Genomic DNA, 13,320 nt, shown 5'->3' with positions numbered 1-13,320 from the left:
GTTTTACTCAAATTCCAGGATTAGATTATTCTCATACGTTTAGTCCCGTCGTTAAGGCATCTACTGTCCGAATTGTCTTATCTCTTGCGGTTCTAACAACTGGAAATTGCATCAGCTTGATGTTAAAAATGCATTTCTAAATGGGAATTTGAATGAAACAGTCTTCATGGAGCAACCGCCTGGTTTTGCAAACACTCAATTTCCACACCATGTTTGCAAACTATCCAAGGCTCTTTACGGACTCAAGCAGGCTCCCCGTGCTTGGTTTCAACGATTGAGCACATTCCTTTTATCATATGGGTTCACTTGCAGTCGTGCAGATACATCTCTCTTCGTTCTACGAAAAGACTCTCATATCATGTATCTTCTGGTCTATGTTGACGACCTTATTCTTACAGGCAACGATGAAAGCATCATTCGCACCTTTGTTTCTCGTCTGCACAACGAGTTTGCCATTAAAGATCTTGGGGATCTAAACTATTTCTTGGGTTTAGAGGTCATTAAAACCACTACTAGTATCTTCCTTACACAAGCTAAGTATGCTAAGGATATCCTTCTTCGGGCAAATATGTATGACTCTAAACATGTTGACACTCCTCTTTCACCCCATGAGTCATTCACCGTTGCTGGTGTGTCTCATTCAGATCCCACTCTATATCGCTCCTTAGTCGGTGCCTTACAATACTTGACTATTACCCGACCGGACTTATCTTATGCGGTGAATCAGCTCTCTTAGTTTCTTCATAGTCCCACAGTTGACCATTTTCGAGCTGTGAAACGACTATTACGTTATGTCAAAGGCACACTATCCTTCGGGCTTACTTACAATCGTTCCACTCAACCATCTATCATTGGCTACTCTGATGCTGACTGGGCACGCTGTCTTGATACACGACGCTCCACATATGGCTATTCCATTTTTTTGGGAGGTAATCTTGTATCCTGGAGTGCTAAGAAGCAGCCTACTATCTCCAGATCCAGTTGTGAATCGGAATATCGTGCCATGGCAAACACCGCTGCTGAACTAGTATGGCTAACTCACCTCTTACGAGAATTGCATGCTTTACCACCGGATCGTCCTACATTGTTATGTGATAACAAGAGTGCCTTGTTTATGACGCAAAATCCCGTCTCACACAAACGTGCTAAGCACATTGACCTGGACTATCATTTTATTCGTGAGTTAGTCAACTCTGGCAAACTTTATACCAAGTTTGTTCCAACCAATCTTCAGGTGGCTGACATTTTCACCAAGAGTCTCCCGCGCACGCAGTTTGTTGAATTTCGCAAGATGCTTTGTCTTGGACCGCCACCATTTCGATTGAAGGGGGTATTAGGAAATAATTGTAATTTATTTGTATTTAATGTATTTCCTCGTAATTATCTCATTACCTTGTATTTGTCATTGACTCTCCTAAATCAAAGGAGAGATTACTGTACAATCTCTGTATAAATAGAATACTCCCAAACCTCAAACATTATGAGGTTGATTTCTCACCTTTCACACTTTGTCTTCAACGCTGCAGCTTTTGGCTTTGACTATTTAACAAAATCAAAATAATTAGTATTACAGACAATAATCTAAATATTCTAGTAAATAATTAAAGCACTTACGTCTATTAATTCTTGCCAGACTTCATCCTCTGCTTCAATTAGTTGAGTTTAAGGATTCCATGAGAACCCACTTAATGACGTTCCCTGAAACATATCATACCAGTCAGAAAAACGGTGTTTCAACGTCTTTAAACGATTCTTCAAATGAGCTTTAGTAGAAGTCATTTGAAGATTTGTGCTAAGCTGCGCAACCATATTTTTGTATGCTTGTGGAGTAAAATTCCGCCAATCCTATAACCATTGATCTCATGCGTTATCATGGACTGTATGAATGCATTATCCATAGTTTCCGTCCATCTTTTTCACTGGTATTTTCACTAACGTCATGTTTGCTCATGATGAATTGCAATCTGCAAATGTAATAATAGTTAATAATAATACAATTTCAACAAGAATACATTGTTAAAACAATTAAAAACTTGCAATTGGTAAATGTAATAATATTTAATAATACAAAAACCAAATAACATAAATAATTTCAAACACCAATCATCAATACAATGTCAAAATGAACTACTATAATGTACTATTCTAAAACTAATTTGACATATCTATTTCATCTTCTTGTAACATCAAATAGTTAGTCCACATTTGATTTGCAATTGAGTTCCTTAATTGGTCTGCTTCAGTACTACCCTCACACATGCCTATAGTACTATGACGTTCTTCCTCTACTAGTTCATTTAACACCTCATGTAAGACTTCATCTTCAAGATCTTTGTCATGATCTTCCTCTAGTAAAAAGTTGTGTAGAATGCAACATACCAAAAAGATGTCTGACTGTGTTTGACAAGAGTAAAATGGTTCTGCTGTACTTCTAATGATAAGAAACCTTTTTTTTAGGACACCAAATGCTCGTTCAACTACGTTACGTAATGATGCATGACGAAGGTTGAACAACTCCTTTGAGTTCTCGGGGGCACGGGTGGAGTACTCTTTCAAGTGATACCTAACGCCTCTATATGGTGTCATTAGTGAGCTTGTATGAGGCAAACCCGCATCTTGTAAACAAAATCTACCTATAATTAGTATATTCTAAAATAATATAACAATTAATTAAAACTGGTTTGAAAAATTACCCGTTGGAATTACTAGTTTATCACTTCTACTAAATGCATTCTTTATTATTCTTGAGTCTGATACAGTCCCCTCCCAACCAGTTAGAACATATGTAAACTTCAAGTCAAATGTACAAGCTGCCAATACATTTATTGTCGGGTATCCTTTACGACCACAATATCTAGCGGCATCTTTGTTTGGTACTTTAACACGAACATGTGTTCCATCAATTGGCCCTATGCAATCCCTGAAAAAGGATAAAATCTCTTTTTCTCTTGAATTTCTTTCGGGACAATATCACCTTTAGGTAGTTGTATATAATGACTTTCTAACGATACAATCGCTCACAGAACTCTATGGAAGCAACAACTGGTTGTTGATCTAGAACGGCGGTATATCCAAGAGGCTAACCTATTTCTCATGTCATTACCTATAATATGCAAAAATCTTGCAACTTGCTCTTCAACGGACATTCGGTGAGTAGCTTGAAGACCACCATCATGCTTTAAGATATTGCACAATGTCATATAAGCTCTCTCACTCATACGAATAAGCTCACGACATTTACCACTGTTTAAAAGGTCACGTAACATCCCTTCTTGTACATATCGTCATTGTAAAATTACATTTCTAGTAGGTATATTAGCATGTTTTTTGGTAGACAATCTAGTGTAATGAAAGGTCACGTAACATCCCTTCTTGTACAATGCGCAAATTAGTCCAGCTACTTGCAATTGTCTAGCTCGCACAACATGAATTATACGGAGTATTTGATCATCCATAGAAAAGTCCCAAAGTTCACTTTAAAAAAGAAAAACAAGACATCTCTTTAACACAATGCATCATACAATTAGATTGTAAGTACCGACTAATCCTACATACAATATATAGGACTTACCAAACATAAAAATAACCAGAAGCAAACAACACACATAAAAAACATGTATCTCAAATATCGGTCCTTGACCGATATCCGATATTTTACCGCATTAACTGCATAGATAAACAATCCGTAATAGATGATAGTATATTGTATATGTAATCATTATTAGTCTAGTAGCAATCATATGGTTTAACAGGCTAGATGACGAAAACACGGGCCAAAGACCGTCAATGCGACTATGGGGACTCGTCGTGTGTCACCAAGACTCAAATCAAAGATATCGTCGAGTGGCTAGCTGCGTGTCACCAAGACTCAACCGGTTTAAGCACGGATAGTTTAGCCGATGCGGGTTACCCGGGCGCTGCGGGTCTAGGGGACGCGGTTTGTGGGATGGCAGTGGCTTACTTTACCTCAAAAAATATATTATTCTGGTTCAGATCAAACACAACAAAAGAGATCAAATGGGGTGAGGCTAAACATCATGCGGAAGATAAAGACGAGAGTCAATGAATGCATCCGCGGTCTTCGTTTAACGCGTTTTTAGAAGTGGTGAAGAGTAGGAGTTTGCCATGGGAGAATACTGAAATGGATGCAATTCATTCATTACAGTTAATCTTGAGAGATTCTTTCAAAGATGTGGATGAATATAACTCGAAAGGTGTTGTTAGTACACAAGTTAAAGAGCCCAAGATGCACGATGTGGATGAGATTAGCTTGGTGGCCCATGAAATGGTTAGGTTGATTGAGACTGCGATTGTGCCTATACTCACAGTTGATGTTGAGGGGAGAATAAATGGGTGGAATACGAAAGTGGCAGAGTTGACGGGCTTGTCGGTTGAGAATGCGATGGGGAAATCATTGGTTCAAGATCTTGTTTATAAGGAATCAGAAGAAACCGTTGCTAATCTTTTGTATCAGGCGTTAAGAGGTACTATCTGTTCTCATACCGAATTCTGGGTTGTGTTAACGGGCTGGCGGGTTGGTAGGGGGTCAATATGCGTTCGGGTTAAAACAGGTCATTTTTGGTCTAGGTCGAAACAACCCGATTATGTTGACCTGCAAACAACCTATTTATTTATTTTTTATTCCCAATGATTTATGTTAGTTAAGAATTATGATTACAAAACATTATTATAATAATGATCAATTCTTTACTTAATTTGACCCGAATTCATTTTGCTCAGACCCGTATTGACATGAACCCGTTCTCAACCAAGTCATAAATAATAGCTAAAAGAGGAACATGTCAAACAGGTTAAAACTCACCGAAGTCTAATGTCAACTCATAAAAAATGAAGTATTTGGTCAACGCGGCCTGTTTCAACCCGTTCTAACTACTAGCCTGTTTCATCCTAACCACACTGACCCAGGCATCTTGACCCGTTCTAACTATTATTCTGAACTAGGGATGAGCATGGTACCCGTTCGGTACCGAACCGGTACCGAAAATCCCCAAAAGTGGGTACTGGTACGGTACCGAATATACCCGGTACGGTACCGGTATTTTAGTGTAAAAACCGGTACCAAATAGGACCGGTACCGTTCCGGACCGGTACCGTTCCGGACCGGTACCGTTCCGGACCGGTACCGTTCCGGACCGGTACCGTTCCGGACCGGTACCGTACCGGACCGGTACCGTACCGGACTAGTACCGAAAATGTCAAAAGTCGGTACCGAATTAGTACCAAAAATGTACCCGGTTCAGTAAATTCGGTATCGGTACCCGGTACCATTTGCTCATCCCTATTCTGAACTAACACAGGTCAAGAAGATCAAAATGTGGAGATCAAACTAAGGACCTTCGGCTTATCAACAGAAGGAACCGCGGTTTTTGTGATTGTCAACGCTTGTTCTAGCAAAGATTACGCCCAAAACATAGTCAGTGTCTGCTTCGTGGGCCAAGACATCACGCGCCAAAAGGTGGTCATGGACAAATTCATCCAAATTAAAGGCAGGACTACAAGGCCATTGTTCACAACCCGAGCGCGCTAATTCCACCAATCTTTGCATCCGACGAGAACATGTGTTGCTCCGAGTGAAACCCTACGATGGAGAGGCTAACCGGATGGGCCCGAGCAGACAACATTGGGAAAACATTGGTGGGAGAGATTTTCGGAAGCTTTTATCATCTAAAAGGCCCGGACTCTTTAACAAAGTTCATGATCCTTTTGCATAATGCGATCGGCGGTCAAGACACTGGCAGATACCCGTTTTCGTTCTTTGATAAACACGGTAATCATGTTCAGGTTCTTTTAACCAGGAACAAAAGACTTAACACGGCTGGAGCAGCTATCGGCGCGTTCTGCTTTTTACAAATCGCGAGTTCTGAGTTGCAACAACTTGTTAAAGTACAAATGCAACAAGAAAAGAAAAGCTATATTAGAATGAAAGAATTAGCTTACATTTGTCACCAGATCAAGAACCCGTTGCGTGGAATTGGTTTTGCGAATTCTCTTCTTGAAGCGTCGTGTTTAGCTGATGATCAAAAGCAGTTGCTTGAAACTTGTGTGGCTTGTGAGAAACAAATGTTCAAGATCATAAAAGATATTGATAAATAAAACATCCAAGAGGGGTGAGTGTTTTTGCAAAATATAGTTGTTTTATACTTAGTACTTACATGTGGAATTGGTTTAAGAGTTGACATGAAATGGTTCAATTTTCATTTTCAGAACTCACATGAGTTACATAAACTCACAAGATAATTTTCATAGCATTCAAATTCACAACTAACACTACTACGACCAAAACAACACTATTTCATAGCATTCGAATCCACATTCACAAACTTACCAAAGGGCGAATCGCAGACGAAACTCGTCCCAATCTGCTGCACACCAGTTGACGATGGAAATTGAGAAATAGCAGAGATTCTAGCTGCAATTCACACCAAAACTTACCAAATTAATATAATAAATCAAAATAAAAAACAAATAACTCCGCAACACACCTACACACACATTCATAATTAACTTCTAATCTAAATTCCCATAAGAATAAGAACAAATTTCACCGTGAAGCACATTAGGTCAATTTTCAACACTAAAGAATTGCAGAACTTATAGAACTCCTAATAAACAATTATTCTACTAATATTTTATATTTAACATTGTTTAAGGGTATTTTTTATCATTTATTATGATTCCATGTGTGTTAAGAGTAGTTTTATCATTTTTTCATATGTAATTTTATAATTACATATACGTAATTTGGTTCATTTACACATATGTAAACTAGTTCCTTTACACATATGTAATTTAGTTATTACACATAAATAATCTGTTTTTTCATATATGTAATCATAAAAATACATATAATATATCCTTAAATAATGTTAAATATAAAAATATATAAATAAAACAATTGTTTATTAGCGGTTCTGAGTTCTAAAATGAAATGAACCCAACCCTACATATATATATAGGCTAATTATAATGAGAAAACCCATTCCAGTTGAGAAAACCCAGAAAACTCTACATGTGGCTAGGATTGATCCACATTTGATATTTGTTTGAGAAGAAAGAAGGGCATAATCGTCCATTTGTTTTAAACTTTTGAGAGGATGAGATGTGTAAGTCTGCGTGTGCAGACTTTTCTTCTTTTCAACTTTCTCCCATTTAATACTTGTACTTGTATAATCTCTCTCCTCTTTCACCTATCTTCTTTATTACATATCCATCTCCATTTCTCACATATCATTTATTCCAACCAGAAATTAGAGAGAAAGAAAGAAACCATACTCACCACCATTGAAGACTTTTTGCATTTAACATGGCTGATTTGAATAGCCAACAACCTCCGACTGTTGTCGGTGGTACGGGGACACTCAATGATCATCCGGGTTCACCCTTAAATGTTGTCCCACATAATCTTTTACTTGATTTTGCATTTAATGAAGATAAAGATGCATTGGGTGAGAGTAGAGTTGTTGAAGATCCTGAACTCATTTCTTCAGAGTTTGCAAGTGAGTGATATTTTTTTTCAGTTTAATAAAATGTACAGCTTTTGGGTGAGAAGTAAACGTTGTTTGTTGAGGTTTTTGCATTGTTTGTTGAGATTAAGAAATAGGTGGTACTTAGTTGGATTATCCTTGTTAGTATGCTAATGACATTTTCGTTAGTATGTACTTGTTGATGTTTGGTTGAAGCTGAGAATTTTCTATGCTATGGATTTTTAGGTTTTGTTTTTACCATGTTACATTTTTTTTCCCTGAGATTTTTGTAGATTTTTGCTGTGTTGAATCTGAGATTTTTCTATCTTATGGATTTTTTGGTTTTGTTTATACCATGTTACATATTTTGGACGTTACATCCATCTTACGTATATAATTAGTTAGAAAATGACCCATTTCGTTACAAAAACCAGTAACAAAAAAAATCTAAGCACATATAGTAGTTTGTAGTTTTTTTTTTGTTTTTGTATGTTTTTTTTTACAAAACACAAGCCGTTTTTTCTTAAAGAGATAACATATCTGGATGAAGTAACAACTTTTTACATGGTCAAGTTGTAGATACATTTTTATAGAATACATATAACAAGATGTATCTTTTTGTTACTTTCTCCTTTTTATCTGGTGATGCATTTAATTTGTCATTTACTTTCATATCTAATCACCACCATCCACCCCCAAAGTTTATTTTTTCATTATAAATAGTTTCAGCATACATAATGTGTATATCCAACTACCCAAACTATATTCAAATATATGATTTTCTTATCTCTCTTTTTTCTATACAATTCATCTACCTCTCAAAAAAGATGAAAAGGTGTTCATGTGGGAGGATTGCTACCATCCGGACATCATGGACAGATGATAACCCAGGAAGAAGGTTCTAGTCATGTCCGTTTAAGGTAAAAAATTCAAACCCTGATTTAATAAGTAAATGTATGTTCTAATCGTGTTTTATCCCCATTATTTTAATGTAGCTCAGCAACTGCCCTTTCATTGGTTGGGTCGACCCACCGATGTGCTTACGGTCAACTGTTTACCCGTGAGCAAGAAATTCAGAAGAAGAAGAGGGTTATATGGTTACTGATATTAGCGTTAGTGATTGGCAGCTTACTTGTTAGCATTGTTTGTTGTGATTAAGAAATAGGTGGTACTTAGTTGGATTATCCTTGTTAGTATGTTAGTGACATTTGTAGTATGTACTTGTTTATGTTTGGTTGAATCTGAGAATTTTCTATGTTATGGATTTTTTGGTTTTGTTTTTACCATGTTACATTTTTTCCCCTCAGATTTATGTAGACTTTTGCTGTGTTGAATCTGAGAATTTTATATGTTATGGATTTTTTGGTTATGTTTTTACCATGTTACAATTTTTTTTTTTGCCTCAGATTTTTGTACATTTTTGCTGTATCTGTGTTACATTTTTTTTTCACTGAGATTTTTGTACATTTTTGCTCTATGTGTGTTTGATCATGTGCTTTTGTTGAAGGTTGCTTGAATATCTTTTTTTTTCACGACAACGTTGTATGTTTTTTTTAGATTTGATCACGTGACTCTTTTTTATTTATTATTTTTTCCTAAAGTGTGTAACTTATGTAAGCTTTTTTAAGATATCAACTTTTTTTTTAGTTTTTCGTTATGTTAGAAGTCAGTATTTGTTTAAATCATATAATAACGACACGATTTTTTGAATAACATAGATTGGAAAAACATAGATTTAACACAATAGTTGAGTACATAATAACTTTAACACTAGATATGGTAAACAACATAGGATAAGGAAAGTAGCCCCTATATCGCATGAGAGAGGGAAAATTGGGACACATTTTTTTTCACACACATACTAGTAACTTCACGTAAACACCACTTTTTAGTCAAGAAACGATCTTGGAGTGCCATATTCAATTTCAGTGCTGAGTGGTTCTGGGCTAAGCTCACTCTCCCACGGGTTGTGGTTGGCCCACGAGACAAGAGTGTTTGGAGAGTAACAAGAGTAATCATCATCTATAGGATCATCTTCGGGATCATTGGTAGTCTTTGGATCAACTGCCGGGGGGTTCTCTTGGGTGGCATTGACTGGTTTAGCTTGGTCAGCGAGCACCACAGATGAAGAGTTTTTGACAGGGGTAACTTGTGTAGTGAAGTAAAATGATCCCCAGTCAACATCAAAAAGTGCCTCATCTAACCACATCCCTGAGTCGCTATCCACTGAAACTAAGACACCAACTTTCAGATATGATTTATATAATTTATAAACAAGGAAACAAGTTATGTGTACATACCTATTAATTTCCTTTTCACAATTTTCTTTGCTTCGCTATCCGTCCGTGATTGTTGACCTGTAAATATACATTTATTAACAATTAGCATTAAAGTATTGAAACATATATTTATTTAGATTCCTAAAGATCACGTCTAAAACAGTTATGTACCTGCTCTAGTACGTGTTGCTGGCCCGCCCGCATCGCCATCGGCTTAGAATGTTTTTACAAAGTTCATGTACATAAATATTAGATATAAAAAAATGTAACGAAGAAACGTCTATAGAATAAAAAAAAAACATACCTTTTTTTATTTTCTTCATGTTTTCCCCGGGGGTGTCCAAATCACTGTCTGGTGAAACTGAGACACCAACTTTGTTTTATTATTTATATAAAACATAATTATAAGACAAGCTAAAGAAAAAAAACGCTTGTACGTACTTATTAGCTTTCTTTTTTGCAACTTCTTATCCCGATGCGCTTGCTTACCTACATTTGTACGATTTTTATATAAATCGCAAACTATTAACAACCTTTACAAAATATATGTCTTAACCAAAAAAAAAAAAAAAAAAAAGACTAATTTTAAAACTTTTTTACCTCCTCTTGTTCGCGTTGCTGGCCCGCCCGTGTTAGCATCCGGTGTCACTATTTAGAAAGCTTAATAATTAGCATTAAGGTATCGAAACATATATTTATTTAGATTCATAAAGATCACATCTAAAACAGTTTTGTACGTCCCGTAGTACGTGTTGCTGGCCCACCCACACTGCCGTCAACTTAGAATGTTTTTACAAAGTGCATGTACATAAATATTTGATTTTAAAAAAATGTAACAAAGAAACTTTTATACATAAGAAAAAACATACCTTTTTTTATATTCTTCATGTTTTTTCCGGGTGTGTCCAAATCACTGTCTGTTGAAAGTGAGACAACAAGTTTGTTTTATTATTTATTCAAAACATAATTGTAAGACAAGTGAAAGAAAAAAAATGCTTGTACGTACTTATTAGCTTCCTTTTTTGCAACTTCTTATCATGATGCACTTGCTTACCTTTATCGACAACCGGCGTACGGCGAGTCTTTTTAGCTGCATTTTGTTAATTGTAAACAACATTAATAAACTAATATCTCATTTAATGCGTAAGCATAATTTATCACAGGTTTTGTAATTATAAACACCTGGGCTCATTTTTTCCTCGGATCTTTAGTTGTAACAGCGGATGACTGCAAATTATCACGTAATCCAACAAAGCATCAATTTAAGAGGCTAACTATCTTTAGTTGAATTTTTGTTTTATTATTAAGGTCAAATGCTATTTGGGTATACAAGTTTGCTCAATCAAGGTTTCCCTGTATTTTCATGTTGATAGATTAACTAAAGAATTAGCTTTTGGTAGGATTATATGAATGTATAGAGTCTTGTTGTAACTTTCAAGAGTATACCCATAAGATTCAAATAAAGAGACTACTCCCTTAAAAAACTTATGTAGTCTATTTTTCTCAATCAAAATTAACACACAAATAACACCCCCCCCCCAACCGCAATTGATCATGTGTTCATCCCCAAAACCCCTAATGCTACCCTGTCATTAACAAAAAGCCAGATGTATGAAGAAACCGAGCACTTTGAAAACTGTTTAAAAGTTTATAGTCTCTATTTTCACACATCCCAAATCTGTATTTCTAAAAGAAAATTCATAATTAGCTAAAATTATCAACTTTCTTTTTAACAAGTGAGATTATTTAAAACAAACAAAAAACCCTAACGGTACCTGTCATTAAGAAAACCCAAATGGGTATAAAGGAATCGAGCATTTTGAAAAGTCTTAAAAAACCCTATAATCTCTATTTTAAAACTCCCTAATTCTGTATAGCTAAAACAAAGTTGATAATTTTAGTCATCAAAGAAGCGACGCACCTGAAATCCCGTCGTTTTTAGCCTGATTATTCCGGCGGTGACCGTTGAAATTCTCCGGTGATTGTTGAATATCTCCGGCGATTGTTGATATTCTACGGCGATTTTGAATATCTTAAGCGATTTTTGGCCGGTGATTGTGGGTATAGTTGAACATCTTCGTTGATTTGGGTATAGATCAAGAATGTTTGATAAAGATTTTTGGAAGAGAGAGAATTTGTTTTGATGTTTTGAAGTTTTGAAATGAGAGGTCTGTGCATATGCAGACTTTTGTCTTTCTTGTAAGAGATGAAAATATGTTTCCCATATTACCCTTAGTGTACAATCAATGTATTAAAAAATACTGAAAAGTGGAACTAAAGAAAGACATGGCCCAAACTTAATCTCACCCATTCATTTAGTTTGATCAATGGTGATTAATGGGTTTTCAGGGTTTATTCAACTCAACCGGGTTTTCAATTTATCCTTGCCCTATATATATATATATATATATATATATATATATATATATATATATATATATATATATATATAAGGGAAGGTTCAAATGAAAACTCCTTTTATCGCGAGAACTCGAAAACTAACTAAAAAAATACCAATTTTATTTACAATTTTTTTATTAAAAATCGCTATTTTTATATATATAAAAAAATTGTAATGCACATATGTAGTGCACATCACATGTGTATTGTTATACATGTGCGCTACAATTTTATTTTTTTATTTTTTTGAAAAAAAAGTTTTTTTTATACACAAAAACTAGCGAAAATTGGTAAAAAAAAATTGGTATGTTTTTTAGGCTTTTTTAGTTAGTTCTCGGGTTCTCGCGTTAACTAGTGATTTTCATTTGAATTTTCCCCTATAGAGGAGGAGTTGGGTAGAAAGTGAGTTTTTCCTAGAAAGTCTAGGAAGCAATAAGAATGTGACACATGGCATGGAGGGATTTTAACTAAAAGGGCACTTGTGTAATTTGACATTTTATTTTATTTTTGGAATTTTATCTCTCATTAACTAACAATGCCAATAGTTATGGAAACTGTTTCTTCAAGATTTTTTGTATTTCGCAACCTTCTCCTTCTTTGTCTTCGTCATAGTCAAACACTTCTCCATCTCCACCATCTCCGAGTTCATCATCACCATTCAAATACTGTTCGTATCATCTCTGTTTTTCTTGACGATGTGTTTTAACACCAAGAAAATTAATACAGTTGTGTTTTAGCAGCAAGCAGATTCATACAGTTGTGTTTTAGCATTCAGATTCATACAGTTGTGTTTTAACAGCAAGCAGATTCATGCAGTTGTGTTTTAACAGCAAGCAGATTCATACAGTTGTGTTTTAACAGCAAGCAGATTCATACAGTTGTGTTTTAGCATTCAGATTCACACATTTGTGTTTTAACAGCAAGCAGATTCATACGCTGTGTTTTACCATCCATGCTGGTAATGCTAGAGGATTTCTTGACGCTATATTTTAACAGCAAGCAGATTAATACGATGTGTTTTCTTGATGTGTTTCTTCATGAAGGATAGAAGGAAGAGAGAGAGAGAGTGAGAGAAAGGGAGAGAGAGAGAGAAAAAAATCGCATGAAATGTGGGGTGGTTATGGAATGACAATTATTTCCATATTTAAAACAAGCTA

The 13,320-nt window shown here is 35.6% G+C and overlaps 2 protein-coding genes, 1 long non-coding RNA gene and 1 pseudogene across 5 annotated transcripts; 2 read left to right on the top strand and 2 right to left on the bottom strand.

The window, feature by feature from the left end:
• Positions 1–2,151: 2,151 nt before the first annotated feature.
• Positions 2,152–3,266, bottom strand: LOC110869598. Its single transcript, XM_022118839.1, has 3 exons — positions 3,085–3,266; positions 2,694–2,920; positions 2,152–2,633 (listed from the first exon to the last, which is right to left on the bottom strand). Exons 1-3 carry the CDS (start codon positions 3,264–3,266, stop codon positions 2,152–2,154), a joined length of 891 nt encoding a protein of 296 aa, XP_021974531.1.
• Positions 3,267–3,757: 491 nt separating this feature from the next.
• Positions 3,758–6,132, top strand: LOC110869597 (annotated as a pseudogene).
• A 1,071-nt stretch (positions 6,133–7,203) lies between these two features.
• Positions 7,204–8,750, top strand: LOC110870851. 2 transcript variants are annotated; one of them, XR_004864711.1, is made up of 3 exons: positions 7,204–7,517; positions 8,312–8,404; positions 8,480–8,750. It is a non-coding gene; the product is annotated as an uncharacterized LOC110870851 (long non-coding RNA). The 2 variants fall into 2 exon arrangements; XR_002553298.2 differs by lacking the exon at positions 7,204–7,517 and having other exon boundaries at positions 8,242–8,404.
• Positions 8,751–9,203: 453 nt separating this feature from the next.
• On the bottom strand, positions 9,204–11,902 carry LOC110870850. Of its 2 annotated transcripts, none has more exons than XM_022119955.2 (10): positions 11,685–11,902; positions 10,946–10,990; positions 10,770–10,853; positions 10,633–10,680; positions 10,364–10,411; positions 10,205–10,252; positions 10,068–10,124; positions 9,935–9,976; positions 9,785–9,841; positions 9,204–9,716 (listed from the first exon to the last, which is right to left on the bottom strand). In XM_022119955.2, exons 2-10 carry the CDS (start codon positions 10,953–10,955, stop codon positions 9,373–9,375), a joined length of 738 nt encoding a protein of 245 aa, XP_021975647.1. In that variant the 5' UTR covers positions 10,956–10,990; positions 11,685–11,902; the 3' UTR covers positions 9,204–9,372. The 2 variants fall into 2 exon arrangements, with proteins under 2 accessions (XP_021975647.1, XP_021975648.1); XM_022119956.2 differs by having other exon boundaries at positions 9,204–9,710.
• Between the last annotated feature and the right edge of the window lie 1,418 nt (positions 11,903–13,320).

This window comes from Helianthus annuus, chromosome 8 (genome assembly GCF_002127325.2).
Source record: "Helianthus annuus cultivar XRQ/B chromosome 8, HanXRQr2.0-SUNRISE, whole genome shotgun sequence".
Classification (NCBI taxonomy): Eukaryota; Viridiplantae; Streptophyta; class Magnoliopsida; order Asterales; family Asteraceae; genus Helianthus; species Helianthus annuus.
This window is presented reverse-complemented; position numbering and strand designations above follow the sequence as displayed.